Consider the following 17,972-nt stretch of genomic DNA (forward strand, 5'->3'; position numbering starts at 1 on the left):
TCTCTCTAATCCACTATGCCAAAATGAAAAACATCCCTTCCATGATCCTTACAACAGACGCGGAAAAGGCGTTTGATAGGATTTCATGGGAGTTTTTATACTATACCCTAAGAGGCTTCGGTATAAATGTGATTACAATCAATAGAATATTGGCTCTCTACTCTGAACCTACGGCCAGAATCAGAAGCTCTTAATATTAATTTGACTAGATCCAGCAGGACAACTATTGAACATAACTTCCCCTTTCACTGGCCAACCGTTGGCATAAAATACCTAGGAATTCAGATTACCCCAGACCTCTCCTCATTATACCAGGTCAATTTCCCGCCTCTATTAGGTAAACTGACCAAACAGATAAATTCTTGGAAAACACTGGGACTCACGTGGTTTGGTAAAATACAGGCTATTAAAATGTCCATTATGCCACAGATTCTTTATTTCCTACAAACCCTACCAATTAAAATACCTAAATAATTTTTTAAAGTGCGGGGGCTATTTACTAACTTTATATAGGAAAATAAAACTCCTAGAATCAAATATGAGACTCTTACACTCCCGAAAGATAAGGGAGGACTTGCACTTCCAGACTCGTACTTATATTATGTCTCTGTCCACTTGATTAGAACTCTCCATTGGTATCTAAAAGATAATTCAAAGTCTTGGAAAGATATTGAGCAAGCTACGACAACCATTCCCCTTTGTAATACCTTATGGGCTCGACATATCAACATACCCAAAGTCCTATTATCCCATCCTACTATATCGGCGACACTGGAAATTTGGTTTAGACATAGAGGTTCTCTCAACCTTATGTCTCAACTTCCCAAACAACAACCCCTTTCACTCAACCAAGACTTTCCCCCTAGCCTAGATCCTAAAGCATTTGAAAGATGGAGCTCATTTAGAAATAGAGAAACCAAGTTAGTAGATTTCTATAAAAACAATACGATTGTTTCCCTAGCCCTTATACAGAAAATCTGGGAAAAAGCACCCTAGAGATTATTGGTGCTATAATCAACTTCACTACTTTTTGGACTCTTTAAAAATACATTCAGTTGATGACCAGCCCACAATGTGGGAAAATATCTTAGAGACTAATAAACTCCCATCTAGACCACTATCACTAGTATATAAGATGTTGCAACAGGGGAAAATACTGAATCATCCTAATTACTTTGACGCTTGGGAAAAAGATTTAGATATTGAACTATCATTGCCAATGAGAAGGAGAATCTTGATACAACTTCACAAATCCTCTAGAGCAATTAGAGTTCGAGAAATGCTTTATAAACTTGTGACCAGATGGTACTATGTTCCGGTGAAATTACATAGACTCTTCCCAAATACTTCTAAGCTATGCTGGAGACGCAACTCTGAACCGGGTTCATTCAAACATATTTGGTTCTCCTGCCCCAACATTACCTGTTTTTGGGAGTCCATATGTGTAGCAGTCAACACAATGACGGGGTTTAATCTGCTCCACCTAGACATTCCTGTTCGGTATAGATACACAAAACAAAACCTGGTTAACTGATAAACTCTCCCGATTCTTGTTTCAAGCGGCGCTGGCATTAATACCAAAAAAATGGAAATCACCAATTTCCCCTTCATTCGTAGAATGGCTAAACTTAGTAGATGAAACAAGGAAACTGGAGGAGTTTCGATCAATACAAACAGATATGGGAACCCTGGATATCATATCTTGGGAGAACAAACTGAAGGTCGCTAACCAGACAGAAAGAAATATGTAAGGTTAGGTTTTCAGCATATAACTTATGTTATTACTCACATTTAGGGGCAGATTCACTAAGGGTCGAATTTCGAAGTAAAAAATACTTCGAAATTCGACCCTCGAATTGAAATCCTTCAACTTCGAATATCGAAGTCGAAGGATTTAGCGCTAAACGTTCGTTCGATCGATCGAAGGATTATTCGTTCGATCAAACGATTAAATCCTTCGAATCGAACGATTCGAAGGATTTTAATCCAACGATCGAAGGAAAATCCTTCGATCAAAAAATGTTTAGCAAGCCTATGGGGACCTTCCCCATAGGCTAACATTGACTTCGGTAGGTTTTATCTGCCGAAGTAGGGGGTCGAAGTTTTTTTTAAAGGGAAAGTACTTCGACTATCGAATGGTCGAATAGTCGAACGATTTTTCGTTCGAATCGTTCGAATCGAAGTCGAAGGTCGTAGTCGAAGGTCGAAGTAGCCCATTCGATGGTCGAAGTACCCAAAAAATACTTCGAAATTCGAAGTATTTTTCATTCGAATCCTTCACTCGAAGTTAGTGAATCGGCCCCTTAGTGATGGGCGAATTTGTGCCATTTCGATTCGCCGAAAAATTCGCGAAATGGCGAAAAATTCGAAACGGCGCCGGGTTTTTGACGCCGGCGCCCGTTTTTGACGCCGGCGTCCGTTTTTTCGAAATTCGCGCCTGGCGAATAAATTCGCCCATCACTACTCACATTATAATTTTATGTATATTTGAATGACTACATTCTCTCGTTATTTTTATGTTAATTGGAACTAGATCTAAGTGATGTATGCATAGATATAACTCATTATTTACCCTGAAATGTGTTAATAATTTTGCTCAACACATTCTTACTTTCCTTCCCCCCCTTTTTTCTTTCTGTACCCCTCCCTTGTTTATCTTGAAAATCAATAAACAAAGATTTGCAAAAAATAAAAAAAATTGGTGGCCGAGGATCCACCAGTTAGGGGCAGCACAAGCCATCCGCTGTCAGAAGGGGGCTGCACCAACAAATTGCAATTGTTATACTGCCTCGGGTGTTTAACCCTTTCCTTACTTTTAGTAGAAAAACTTGCAGTTGTGCCATCCTGTTATGAGTTTTGGGGTATTTATGCTTGGAATTGCTACTATACCATCCTGATGTGGTACTTATTCATAGAACTGCCACTGTGCTATGAGTTCTGGGGGTATGTATTCATGGAATAGCCTCTGTGCCATCCTACTATGAGTTCTGGGCTATTTATATATGAAATTGCCACTGCACAATCCCTCTGTGCCATCTTTCTATGAGTTCTGGGAAGATTTATACATGGAATTCTCACTTTGCCATCGTGATGTGAGTTCTGGGGGTATTTATACATTAAATTGTCTCTGTGCCATCCTACTATGAGTTCAGGGGTATTTATATATGAAATCGCCACTATACTATCCCTCTGTTGCTTCCTGCTATGAGTTCTGGGGAATTTATATATGAACTAGTCTCTGTGCCACTCTACTATGAGTTCTGCAGTATTTATAAATGAAATGGCCACTATGATATCCCTCTGTGCCATCCTTCCATGAGTCTGGGGTATTTATACATGGAGTTGTCACTGTGCTATCTTGTTGCCAGTTCTAGGGTATTTATACATTTAATAGTCTCTGTGCCATCATACTATGAGTTTTGGAGTTGTCACTGTGCCATCTTACTGTGAGCTCTGGGGTATTTATATATGACATTGTCTCTGTGCAAATGTTGCCTCTAATGCTATGGTTTGGATTTCCTGAAAATTCAGTGAAAACACATTGTAAAATGTCTAAAGGGTGTGTCATGAAAAGTAGCCATGGCCAAAAATGTGTTGTTCCATTCCCCCTCTTTTATGCCCCCCCCCCCAGCCAGAAATATATATATATATACCTGTTATGTGGAGTGGCTGCTAAGTTTCCAAAGGGAGAGTCAATTTGGGAAAGGTAGCTCTACCTGGGGAAATAAGAGCTCTTGGAATATTTGCATTAGACTGGACTGTACGGTTATTGATCTCCTTCTTGTGTTGATTGGGGCTGCACTGTATTAAGATTTTCTAGTTTCACACAAACAGCAACAGTGTTCTATTACATCACCAGGGGATATAGGTGGAAATGCAGGACAACGCCAATCCCTAAGTATTCTCAGGCAGTGACAGTTTAGCAGACATTAGGATCAGTGCCACAAATGGAAAAGAAGGTAAACGATCTGGTCATTAATCTGTCCTTATAGGAACTAATAGTAGATGAGAGATATGTGGGTCAGGGTTTTCCTGACCCGAAACCGACCCTAACCCGTCCTGCTCCAACCCGCGCCCGTGCTTCCGGGGTCCTTTTATAGACCAGCCGCCCCACCGATGACGTCACAAAAGGGGCGGGGCGAGCAGACGCAAGACCATAAAACCGGAAGTCGGAAGCCGGCATTTTAAGGCCCACCACCCACGCGGAGCAATACGAGGTCGACCCGAACCCGCCCGACCCGCGGGTAAACTTGTGGGTCCCGCAGGTATCGGGTCGGCCCACACATCACTAATATGTACAAAATGAGGTATCAGGAATTATCCCTATCAATACCATTGACGTCCTCGCTTGGAATATTGACTTTTTAAAGTTTGTTAGATGTATTGAGCTTAAATTGTGTTTTTCTGAGAAATACTATTATGTGATAAAAAGTACAAAGTACATAAATTGAAATTTTAAACTAAACTAAAACTATAAAACTAAACTTCAAAATATGAATGTGCATTGAGCATTGCTTATAGGTCATTAACCTGATAGGTCTGCTTTTATAAATAAGAGTTGACTTGTATCTACCTGGCTACACCTGGTTTTTATGTGTACTTTTTTTTTCCTGTTATGTCTTCAAGTAGACACACCTGAGGAAGGATTTTTGAATGGGAAACATAGTGAGAAATTTCTCATGTATAAAAATGGTGCTCTAAAGAAACACGACAAGCTCTCTGGAGGTTTTTATTCCTTGACTTGTACATACACATACAGACATACAAGAGATGGACAGATCATGACTGGTACAGACTAGCACAACTGCCAGTTTATTATCCCCACTAACATATTTCTCTCTTATTAGTTATAGGAACCTGTTGCTTTCAGGAGCCAAACTATAGTTTTTATTTGTTTATATAGCACCAGTAGCACAGCTCCCTTTATAATAAACAGAGATCCATCCTACAAATGAGATAGAGATCAGGGAATATAAATGTCCCCTTATACCCAAAGCTAATGCTGATGGATACTATAAATGGGCAGAGCTACCACTTAAACTCTCTAGGCCAGGGCTGGAACTAGGGGTAGGCAGAAGAGGCACCTGCCTAGGGTGCAAAGCTATGGGGGAGCTGGGCAGGTGCCTGTTCAAGTACCTACCCCTAGTCCGTGTTCGCTCCCCTGCTCCTCTCCTTCCTCCTTCACTACCCTTGTCACTCTCCTCGTCACTCCGTCCCCTCGTCATGACTCTGCCCCTCCCTTTCCTTAGTTTCCCTATTGCACATGCGCACTCGTGCCTGCGTGCTTTCGCGAGCGTGCATGCGCATGCACGCAAGCAAGATTACAAGGGGGAGGGGCAGGGGTAGCAAACCGAGCACCTATGGTGCCTTATCAGCTTGCTCCAGCCCTGCTCTAGGCAATTAATGGCAATTTAAGGGTTAAGTTGAAGTCAAAGTCCAAAGAATACACTTGCCCCACCCTATGTGAGAGGGGGAGAAAAAACAAGTTGTGCTGGTTATAGAGAGAGAGAGAGAGGAACTTTCAGTTTTGTTTTGTGCACCTGATTTCAGTGATGGCGGCTGCTGATCTGAGAGACGAGCTGAGCTGCTCCATCTGCCTGAACATTTATACTGATCCTGTATCCCTGCCGTGTGGCCATAACTTCTGCCGGGTCTGTATTGGGACAACATGGGACATCCAGGAGGGATCTGGGGCTTATTCCTGCCCTGAATGTAGAGCAGAGTATCAGGAGCGCCCTGCCCTGCACAGGAACAGAACTCTGGGTAACATAGCAGAGAGATTCCTTCCAACTGAGACAGAGCCGGGGGAGACTGGGATCTTCTGCACCTACTGTGTCCTCTCTCCTGTACCTGCTGCTAAATCCTGTCTCCTGTGTGAGGCTTCTCTGTGTGATACCCACCTGAGGGTCCACAGCAAGTCAGCAGAACATGTACTGACCCAACCCACCGACTCCTTTATGGGGAGAAAATGTTCTGTACATCACAAGGTTCTGGAGTATTACTGCTGTGAGGAGTCTGTCTGTGTCTGTGTGTCCTGCTGTCTGGCTGGAGAGCACAGGGGCCACAGGGTGGAGCTGCTGAGCGAAGCCTCTGAGAAGAAGAAAGAGAAACTGAGGAAAGTTCTGGAGAAATTGAGCCCAGAGAGAGAGAAGACTGAGAGAGGAGCCCAGAGACTGCAGGAGCGCAGGAGAGAAGTGGCAGAAAAAGCAGCTGGTGAGTCGGAGAGAGTCACTGCCCTGTTTAGAGACATCAGGGAACAGCTGGAAGCCCTAGAGAAGCGACTCCTGAGTGACATCTCCAGCCAGAAAGAGAAGCTTTACCTTCAACTCACTGATCTGATGGAGCAGCTGGAAATAAAGAAGGACGAGCTGTCCAGGAAGATCCGTCACATTGAGGAGCTGTGCAACATGGCAGATCCACTCACTGTCCTACAGGAACGGGAATCACATGGAGCTGCAGATAATGAGGGGGGCAGAGAGAGACATGATATAAAGGTCCCTGCTGTAGGGGATCTGGATGTGGATCTGATCTCAGAGACATTACTCACAGGCTTAGCTGCCATTGTGACTGGGGTAAAGGGAAGGTGGATCTATGGGCAGGAGGCTACAGACCTGTTACTGGATATAAACACGGCTGGGAATCTTGTATCTGTATCAGGGGACAGGAAATCTGCTTCCTACTCACTCACAGACCAGTGTCACCCACAATCCCCAGAGAGATTTCAGAAATATCCTCAGACCTTAAGCAGCAGGAGTTTCCCCTCAGGGCGACATTACTGGGAAGTGGAGGTCAGTGAATCAGGGAGCTGGAGGGTAGGGGTGGCCTATCCCAGTATAGAGAGGAGAGGGGATCAGTCCTGGATTGGGGAGAATAACAAGTCCTGGTGTTTGCGCAGATGGAATAATAAATATTCAGTGAGACATGACAGTAAATTCACACAGTTACCCCACGTCCCTTCCTGCAGGAGAATCAGGATCTCATTGGACTATGAGGCCGGACGTCTGTCCTTTTATGAGCTGAGTGAGCCAATCAGACACTTACACACCTTCACTGCCACATTCACTGAGCCCCTTCATGCTGCATTCTGTGTAGGGTGGGATCAAAATTCCTGTATGAGAATTATTTAGGGCACTGCCTACCTCAGAGCAGAGAAACCTATTGTAAGAGCTATCTATTGCCATGTGATGACAGAAAAAAGAAAGGAATCACAGGAGCCTTATTTATGTTGGCCAATCTCTCCTGAATCACCAAATATGTTACCATTGCACCATTTTAGGAAATATCTATAGCTTTAAATATTAATAAAATAACCTTATGACCTTATCACCTACTAAAAATAGCAGATAATGGAATATTCATATCTGACACAAAACATAAATAATAAGAGAACTGATATTCTGCCATTTGTCCTGTTTTCTTGAAACACAAAATTCCTATTGTCTTGAGAAAATCGGGTATTTTTATAGATGTACTGTATGTATATTTTTATTTGTATAGTGCTACTTGAGGGCAAATCACTCTAGAGCAGAACAATAAATTAGTTGAACAAACAGGGGTCATTACTTGGCTATACTTTGTTTTCGAGGGACAGAGGCAATAGAAAAGGAGGAGGGGTGTGTCTGTTTGTTAGGCAGGATTTAAATCTAATAGGAGTCGCTATAGACCCCCTAATGTAAGTGACGAGGAGGAGACGAAGCTCCTGATGCAAATAGAAAAGGCTGCTAGTTAAGGTAAAGTAATGATAATGGGGGAATTAGCCAGATATTGACTGGAGCAACAGTACTGCCAGATCAGTTAATGGGAACAAGTTTATAAACTGTTACATGACAATTTATGGCACAGGTTGTTGAGGAGCCAACCAGAAAAAATGTTATTCTGGATCTAGTGATCTCAAATGAGCCAGAACTTATAGCAAATGTGCAAGTCATTGAACCCCTGGGTAATAGTGACCATAATGTTATATCTTTTAATGTCTGGTGCAAAAAACAAATATATACTGGGGCAACAAAAACTCTAACAAAAAGCTAATTTTAGTGCCTTGATGTCTGCTCTTTAGAGCACAGATTGGGGCACTATGTTTTCTGCTAAAAGTAAGCAACAGAAATGGTTGTCATTTAAAATTATATTTCATCTTTACTGTTCTCAATCACTTAAGAAGTAAATGTAGAAGCTCTAAGAATCATCCTGTGTGGCTTAATATAGAAGTAAAGAAGTTAATAGGAAAGAAGAGAAAGGCATTTAATAACTACAAGCCTGTGGGAACAGAAGCTGCATTTAATTAATATAAACACTGTAATAAATGTTGTAAAACAGCATTTTATACTTAAAAGTTTTTTAAATATATTAATAGTAAAAAGATGCAGGTTGAGAGTGTTGCTCCATTAAATAATGGTACCAGTATGGTTGTAACAGATACAGAAAAGGCAAATGTGTTAAATCAGTTCTTTTCTTCAGTGTATACAATAGAGGAGTGTGAGTTCACTGACCCACCTCAAAAAGAAAATTGATTTGATACCATTTATCCCATTATCTTAAAAACCCAGATTTCCATTTTTCTTGAGATTTGAGCCAAATGGCAAACATACCGCATAGGATCCATAAAAACCAGGTGAGCTGATTTTCTAAAAATCTTATTAAAACAGCCAAATCTTATACAAATTGGATCATCTCCAACCCTGGCATCTGCTTCTGTATATCCCCAAAGCGTATTGTACAAAACATCATTTTATCATTAAGTAGCAGCTTATTAAGTATATTCCTTCATGTGTGTGAGTCTCATCAATATTGCAAGTTTTTATGATTCTAATGTTATTTTTATATTCAATAAGTTTGAGCATATTAAAAACAATATTGGAGAAAACTGCTACAAAACTGTTGAACATCCCCAGCAGTCACTCAGAATATTAGTTTGTAATCAGTCCATGAGGCTGTTGCTGTCCATGAGGTGAAGAAGCCACATGTGGCAATGATAAGAAGTTGTTCAAGTTGATCCATGATGAATGGCCATCTTATAGAGTTGCAGTAGGAAATGTTGTTCCATGTAGAAATGACCAAAATACAGAGGAAGATCCCAATGACTATGGGTAAAAGTCCATCTATAGATAAAATCATCAACCTGGAATGAAAAAGGACTGGAGAAAACAACAGGTGCCTTAAAAACATTAATCGTCATCAGATGGTGGGCTACCTGAATGTTTTGAATGTACTATGTTTGTGAAGATTCTCATTCATCCAGGTCATGGTTTATCTGTAGAAATAAGTCAAATCAACTGAGCTGTGTTTTTCTTGAAGATGTTTCACAACTTATTCTGAATGGAGAAAGCCAGTTGGATGACTGGTGAAATGTTTTCAAGAAAAAACACAGCAAGTACAGTTGATTTGACTTATTTCTACAGATATTTTGAATGCACTGATGGAGGCTGTAAATGTTTACTTGGCAAACAGCAAAGCCAGGACGCATATCTGATTGGGAGCCATACAAAAGATTATTACATGTGAAGATGATAAATTGAGTACAAAAAAATGCCATTCATCAACAGTTTAATAATGTATGTGCAGGCATGGTTCTCAGCACTGATTTTGCCATGGATTGTCCTACACATGCAGTCACAAAATGTAATGTATTGCTTTTCAATAGTGCTGGCACATGATGTTATGTGTATATGATGACACTAGGGGCAGTCACATGAGCATTTAATTTCTCTTGTTGGGGTTGTTCTCCTTCCAAACACTTTTTTTTAGTTCAGTTATTTTCAGATTGTTCCCCAGAAATAAACTTTTTTTTATTACTTTCCATCTTTTATTTTTTACCGTTTAAAGTTTAATATTTCTGTCTCGCAGCTCAGTGATCCAGGTACAGATTTTGAACTATAACAATTTCGCAACATTCAGGGGCACAATCAAATATGTGAGGTTTGTGAGGCTTTCTCTACTTCGAATAAACTCACAATTTAAACAAACTCAAATGTTTGCTTATTTATGAAAAGATCCGAATGTAAAAAACTCGATTGAATGCAATCGTTAAAAAACTCAAATATCTCAAATTGGTCAAGTTAATAGGCTTAAAAAACTCAAATGCCTTGAATATATTGAGTTTTCAAGCAAAAACTAGAGTAAAATACCTGAAAATCGTGAAGGCAAAAAACATCTTCAAATGGTTAAAGGGACCTCTGCCATTGACTTTTTCATGAATTATGTGATAGGTTTTAGATGGAATTTTTGGACTTGGACTTTTAGCAGCTTCAGGGCATAATAAATCTCTAAAAATGTGTTTTTTTAGTGAAACATAACTCAAAAAACCTGAATTGTATCAAGTCTAACAGCTACCTTTAATGAAACTCAAGGATTCTGCTTAGCAGGGTTAAACACAAGAAATGGATCAACTCATGGATTAATTTATTTACAAGCTTGCTGACCCCCCTCCCAGAGAGAAGTTCTGTTACAGTTACAGATATCAATGCCCCAGAATTCTCTTGTATATTTAAACAGACTCATAGATACACAGTTAAAAGAGTTGCCCTAGATATGTCTCAAGATTCTGTAAGTCAAATTGTAAGGAGTGTAACTCACCCTGGTGGTCCAGTGGTGCGGCGGGGACGCCCGCCGCGCCTATTCCCGTGCGCATCCTTCCCCTTAGTGTGCGCGCGGCGCACACTTACGTGTTTTATGGCGCATGCGTGCTGGCGCGATGACGTCAGCGCGCAAAGGCGCGAAATTTGAAAGTATTAAAGGGGTATTTCACTGTGTTGTCATTTGCCCGTGATAGGATTGTTATCCTGGTGCTCCTTAGCCTTGTGCTTTCTGTTCTTGAACCTTGATCCTGTTGTTAATCCGTGTTTGACCCTGCCTGTATACTGACTACTCTGAACTCTGAATATTGACCCAGCCTGAACTTTGTCCACTCTTTGCCTGATCCCATCTGCCTGATTGATACCCGGTTTTGACCCTTGCCTGCCTGACGTTTCTGTTATTCGCCTGCCTCTACCTGGCCTGTCTGACCATCCGCTTGCCTTGACCTTTGTACCGTGACCTTCGGCCTAAAGACTCTGCTAAACAGCCGTGCCCCTTCGCCAGCCAGAACATCTCGCCTTGCACCTCTCGTTAAGTCCAGGTGGCACCCAAGTAAGCTGAGGGCCCCTCCCAAAGCCCAACGGTGGTCACACTACTGGTGAAGCCGAGCCGAGACCAGGGTACTTGGTGAAAGGATAAGCGGATGCTTATTGTAAAAGTCACCACAAAAAACTAAGATGGAAATGTAGAGTGTTATGCTAAGGGTTAGTTAAAAAAAGATTTAGAGACAAGGTTCTCAGAATAACTGTTGTTTTTTTTTATGAAAATCACAAGTTTTGTGGAAGTTTTTCTCATAAAAAAAAAACAAGTACGTTACAGGAGAACGTCAAATGACATTCTATAAGTTTTAACCTTTTGAAGATAACAACAGCCATCTTTGTAACTCTCTGGAGCATATTTATTAAAAAGTGAAGTTAGAGATCACCACAGTCCACTAGAGTGCAATTCTAATGCTCTCCATTCATTTCTGTGGGATTTTGTGAAAGAGTATGTAGGGAATTTTTGCAAAACCATTTCACTTCTCCCTGTAAGAGATGAAGCCCAGAGCCTGTGTCTGTATACTGTAAACTGTTACCTAGCAACCAGCTATTCAGTGATCTCAGTGCAACAGGAAGTGACACAGCAGCTAGTGAGTGGCTGGCAGGAAGAGGAAGTCACAGATGAAGAGAAAAGCCTGGCATAGAGAGCCGCATGGTGGACAGAGAGAGAGACCAGAGAACTGAGAGGCTGCACCACATTCATTTGGATCAGACTGGCACAGGGAAGCCACATACTGTGCCTGGAGAGACAGTGAGTGTGAGAGGAATCCAGACTGGAGGAACAACCAGCAGGAGATTCCTATCTGAGCATCCAAAGGGGCTGGTAATCTCACTGTATGACTGACTGTGCTGGACTCACCTGAAGAGAAACTGAAAAGTATCCAAAGAGGATTTTGAGTGAGTATCCTGTTTAAAGGGACAGTACCCTAAATAAGTGCTTGAAGATACAGATACTGTTTTGTTGAAGAACATTAAAGGACTTTGCCTTCTTTTAGTTAGGCAGATAGAGCAAGTGAGTTAGATAGTGAGGCCCCCTATTACAACCTGTTTAGGAGTGCTATTTGTACTAGTTGGTGTTTATTTTAGATAAAGAGTTATTCACAGGGCCGGGCCAACGCAGGAAGGCGCCCTAGGCAGCCTGGCCCGGCAAAGCGCCCAATACGCGAGTGTGCATGCGCGAAAAGACAAGTGTGTATGCGCGAAAAATACGAGTGCGCATGCGTCAGCCTGAGCAGGGACCGGACTAGGGGATAGCAGAGGCAGAGAAGGTACATGCCTGGCACCCCTCCAGCTTTGCGCCCTAGGCACGTGCCTACTCTGCCTACCCCTAGTTCCAGCCCTGGTTATTCAGTTTAACCAATACCGTGTGGGCATTATTATTTTGTTCCTAGTGGGGCCACCTGTCCTGTACCATCAGGTAACTGCCACACATGGAGTGTAACACTGACAAAAGGGTGTCAAAAGGGTTACAAGTATTTATCAATGGGTTGAAGTAAAAGTTCACATTTTGATCAATTGGACTTTGAAAATCCCATAGAAATGAATGGAGAGTGGTGGAATTTCACTCTAGTGGACTATGGTGATCTCTAACTTCACTCTCTCATAAATATGCCCCTCTGTGGTTTTAGCTGTGCAAATAGCTACAGGGGATTAGCCAGTCAGCACTAATTTATCAGGTTCATGTGGATATGTAATATGGTTTATTAAATCTTTTGTTTATAACTTTTAACTCCTTCGGGCACATTGGGGGACTTCAGGAGGGTTACTTATTAAAGTCCGAATGCCAGTTCATTCAGTTAATTAGTACTGAATATGACCTTAGATATTGCAAGTTGATTATTGTAACCATCCAGTTGGCACATAGTAAGGGACATGTGGAGGATGAAGACACACAAGGACAGGTTACTGTATTTAAGTTATAGATTAAGTATATTTTGTTTCCTTTTTGATGAGTATTTTTGGACACAGGATTCTTTGAGATATGGATCCCCTTATTTAGTAATAGTGGAAAGGCTATAAATCCTTATACATCAGAAGTGTATATTCCACATTTCTCCACTTACATGTTGTCAATATAGTTTTCTCTTATAGGTACATCAGTGTATTTCTCTTGATGGGTTCTGGTTAAATCTCCACATCACCAGCATTACTATAAGATACAGGGAGAGATTCCAACTGTCAGTGAGAGAAGCACTAATGCTCAAGAGCCTATAACTGTCAGAGGTGGCACTTTGGCTCTCTAGGGAGTGTGTATGCGACAGTGGCATACAGGGGTGATCCTGGCTTCTCCACCATCTGAGGCACCTTACTGCTGGGGCCCCTCTGAGCTCACCTTTTTGCATCAGAGAGGTTCAAGGGGGCCATAATTGACAGAGATGTGCTACAGAACTATCTCTGCACTAGAAGTGGAAAAAAAATTCCAACAGCAAATTTGGCTCTTAAAGTTACCAAGGGTGGCAAAATTTGTGGGGCTCTGCTGCCTGAGGTGAGTTTCTCAACTTGTCTCATTGGCTCAGAGCCCCTGGTGGCATAAGAAGCCTCTACTGAGCCACCTTGCAAAAAAATTTTTTGGAGTTGCAACCACCCCACACACCAATCAACACCCACAAAACTCACACAAACTTGCTCACACTACTCTCAAACTTCACACTGGCATTGAGAGAAACCAGGTACTCAGAAAGGGTTAATGTAATTGAAACACACACTTCCTACCAACACTTAAATTGTTAACTAGCATATAGACAGACTAGCATTTCCATTCAGCATGCAGAGGGTTAAGGCTCACAGTTACACTCAGATTAGATTTCAGATTAGGTCCATTACGAGCACCAAAGACCAATTTATTAAGTTATATATTTAATATTATAAAAGGTATAACAATGCACATTAACCAAAGATGTTACAAAAAGACACATACATTAATAATACAATTATAAACAAGTGTAAAATAAAAAGGGAAAATCAATTGCTGGACCTGGAGGCAAGGGGAAAAGGTAAACCCAATTCTTAGTCAGAAGAGCTAACACTTCCCTTTCCATCAGGAATGTAAGGGCCTAGCGGGGCACATATTAAGCTGTTTATGAGCTCCTGTGAGTAGGAACTGATCCAGGAATATAATGACCATAACTCCTTATTGGAACATAGGAGAGAAATTATATTATATTAATTGGTTATTAATTCTCTCACAGATTCCATAGATACTAAACATCAATACTGTGTGACCTGCCCCTGCCCAGATATTCACATGTGATTTACAGAGTACTAACCCTTGTCGTGTTTGGGGCCTTGCTGTGAACTTTAAGGTCTCCCTCTTTGGGCTTCCCCCCCTCCACATTGAATGGCTCTCATCCGTCAGTTATCAGCCCGGGCTATGACCCCATTTCACATGGCTGATTCCAGACCTTAGTAAAGTGAGGCCTGTTATGTGTCTGATTTAGGTAAAGAAATGTTTTTTATGATACCTTAGCCTGTTTTATAAACTATTACATGCCTGTGGCATGACACCTCCACCTTTAATAGTGAGCAAGGGGAGATTGACTGACAGGTCACTCAGCATTGCCATGATAAAAACATAAATCCATAACCATAGCCTGGTAATTACCAAAATATCCATTCACATTGTACAGTATGAGGGATTCGGCTACCTCCCAGGCCTAAAGTCTCGCTTCTTGAAGGTTATATCTGTACAACCCAGGAACTGGAGTGGCATAAAGTGGGTACACTTTCCATTGTCTACTCCTCTATCCTCATTATCTGTGAATGGAGTGCAGATTTGAAAAGTAGGCCACACTCTGCCACTGCTTCCCCAGGCATCTGGCCTCTACCTCCCACCTGGTTCACTGAGAGGTTCTCCTGCCTGTTTATAATCCCTATTCCATGGGCCTAGACTGGTCTCCACTGACTTGCTTATTCATTGGTTTGCATAAACCACTAGGCTCATCACTAATATCCTGGACTTCTGGGAAAACTACTTTGTTGCTATCTGACTTGGGAGCAACTCCTGGTACTGTCAGCCTTCCCTCCTTAGTAGTGACCACTTGCTTCCCCCTCTATACTGGTTCTGGCATGGGGGTTATATGTGCCCCACCACTACCATCACTCTCTGCAGTCTGAGTGGCACTATCCACTAGGACCCTACTCTGAGTCCTCATCACCTGTCCACCATGCTTCTGCACTGACTCCTGAGCTTGGCATAGCTGCTGATCCTCAATTAAGACCTCAAGCAGTTTGGGTACAGGATCAGGGATCACACACTGGAAATCCCTAAATGCAGGTACACTACTGGACTCAAAGTTGCAAATGGTTCACACAGGAAGTCAGCCGACACGCAGAGCTTGCTGCAAAGTGCTTTTATTCACAACATGTTTCGGGCTAAGTAGCCCTTTATCAAGTGTTATAGACAGGCATACAAAGTGTATACATTTATAGTGTGGCAAGGAAGTGAGGTCATCGCCTAGGTAGGCGGGTTAGTTTTCACAATTAACATAAGTGTTCATCAAGTGCAGGTGTAGAGAGTACATGTATGTATATTCACAACAGCATACATACTAATTTATGCATAATTTCAATGTCCATAGTTGATTTATGCATAGTTTCAATGTCCATAATAGTGTTACAAAATAATTCAAAAGTCCATCGTATCTCTGAAAAAAGCCTAAAAAGGCAAAAATAACCTTGGAACTGCCCCCTATTTGGGGCCTACCACTGAAACTTAATAAAGTAAGAAAACCTTAGTCTTACCCTTAATCCTATATCTGGATTCTACGTATAATTCACTATTTCTTGCTTGTATATATTGGATACCCAACAATATCATTATCTGTAGAGGAAGAGAATAGAGTATTAGTCATACCCATTATGGAAAACAATTTTTAACCAAGAAAACATTTTATGCTCCAGCTATCATTTAACCCTTTGGGTTGCATTGTATCTAATTTTTTTATCCAGAAAGCTTCTCGCTGTAGTCTGAATTTCTGTATATCACCTCCTCTTTGTAGTGGTTGCATTGTTTCTAGCACTGTCCATTTTAACTGAGTGAGATTATGGTTTGCTAGATTAAAGTGCCTTGAGACTGTGGTATCTGTCGATGTTCCCTTTTTAAAGTTCCGTATGCTGCCTCTATGTTCTTTGATCCTTGTTTTTATCGGTCTCCCAGTCTGTCCTACGTATCCCATCCCGCAGGGGCATTTTAGTAAATAGACAACATTACTTGTATCACATGTGGCAAAGTGTCTAACTTTTATTGGGGTACCCTGTGTGGGGTGATGTAATACTTCCCCTTTAATTATAGAAGAGCAGCAGATGCAGTTAAGGCATGCAAATGTACCTTTTTGTGGTTTACCCAGGAACCTTTGTGCACCTTTTTTAACAGGGTTGACCTCTGGCTGACACAGGATGTCCCGCAGGCTTTTCCCTTTAGTATAACTAAACAGTGGAGGTTTTATAAGGACATTTCTAAGGCTTTTGTCTTGTAATAGTATAGGCCAATATCTATGTACTATACGTTCAATCCCTTTGCTGTTTTCATTGTATTGGCTCACAAAAGGGAGACACCTCTGCTCGTTTTTAGTCTTGTAGGTAAGTAAATTTTCTCTGGGCATCCTTTGAACCTCTTTGGCACATGTCTCTATCAATTTTGGTTTGTACCCTCTTTTAATGAATCGCTCTTTTAGGGTATTAGATGCCACTGTGTAGTCTACCTCTCGTGTGGAGATTCTCCGTGCTCTAATAAATTGGCCTTTCGGAATGGCCCTGATTATATTGGGTGTGTGATAGCTAGAGGCATGTAAAATATTATTTTTGTCAGTGCTTTTCCGGTACAGGTTTGTGTTTATTTGCCCATTCTCAATTGTTATGGTGACATCCAAAAAATTAATTTTATGTGCCCCTATTTCTGTGGTAAATTTAATCGTAGGGTGGGCTTGGTTTGCAGTTCGCACCATATCCTCAAACCCAGATAGCGGTCCATCCCATATCACCAATATATCATCCACAAACCTATAATATCCAACTAAGTGTTGGATATATGGTTCAATTAGAAATAGTTGTTTTTCTAATCTGTGGACGAAAATATTGGCGAATGAAGGAGCGACCGCCGCACCCATTGATGTCCCCTGCTTCTGCCAGTAAAATTCACCTGCAAATCGGAAATAGTTTTTTTTCCAGACAATATTGAGACAATCCACCAAAAAATATATTAATTGGTGTGGAAGATTTGTGTCCAGTAGGGCATCCTCTACATAGCGAATTCCTTCATCTTGGGGGATGGAGGTATACAGACTTTGGATGTCAATACTGCATAATATTACATTCGATTTAAGTTCCTTTATTTCCCCTAGTCTGCGTAATAGATCTGTGGTGTCTTTAAGACATGTATTAATATCCATAACACATGGTTGTAGAAAACTATCTACAAACTTTGCCAGTGGTTCCAACACTGACCCGATTCCCGATACAATTGGCCTCCCTGGGGGGTTGGAGAGGGATTTGTGGATTTTTGGGAGCAGGTAGAGTACTGGGGTGCGGGGATGATCTCTAATTAGAAATTCTTTTACATGGTTAGGTATGACCCCATTTTCTTGTGCTTGTACTACCACTAATTCAATTTCTTTCATGATCATTTTTAAAGGGTCCCCACTAATTTTTTCATAGTGCCCTGGGGTAGTCAGCTGTGAAATTGCCTCTGCCATATATTTATTTTTATCCATCACAACAATTCCCCCTCCTTTATCGGCTTTCCTTATAACAATTGAGTCATTGGACCTGAGGTTTCGCAGTGCCAGTTTTTCTTTAAACGTAAGATTTGTTTTCTTTGAATCATCAGTATGTTTGTCCCACAGTTGTTTAACTTCGTGTGTGACTATT

At 41.3% G+C, this 17,972-nt stretch overlaps 1 protein-coding gene across 1 annotated transcript; it reads left to right on the plus strand.

Moving 5' to 3' along the window:
* Positions 1 to 5,367: 5,367 nt before the first annotated feature.
* Positions 5,368 to 7,602, plus strand: LOC108719098 (E3 ubiquitin-protein ligase TRIM39-like). The gene has a single exon (XM_018267721.2). It carries the CDS (start codon positions 5,553 to 5,555, stop codon positions 7,125 to 7,127), a length of 1,575 nt encoding a protein of 524 aa, XP_018123210.1. The 5' UTR covers positions 5,368 to 5,552; the 3' UTR covers positions 7,128 to 7,602.
* The last annotated feature ends 10,370 nt before the right edge of the window (positions 7,603 to 17,972 follow it).

Source organism: Xenopus laevis, chromosome 1L, assembly GCF_017654675.1.
Source record: "Xenopus laevis strain J_2021 chromosome 1L, Xenopus_laevis_v10.1, whole genome shotgun sequence".
Classification (NCBI taxonomy): Eukaryota; Metazoa; Chordata; class Amphibia; order Anura; family Pipidae; genus Xenopus; species Xenopus laevis.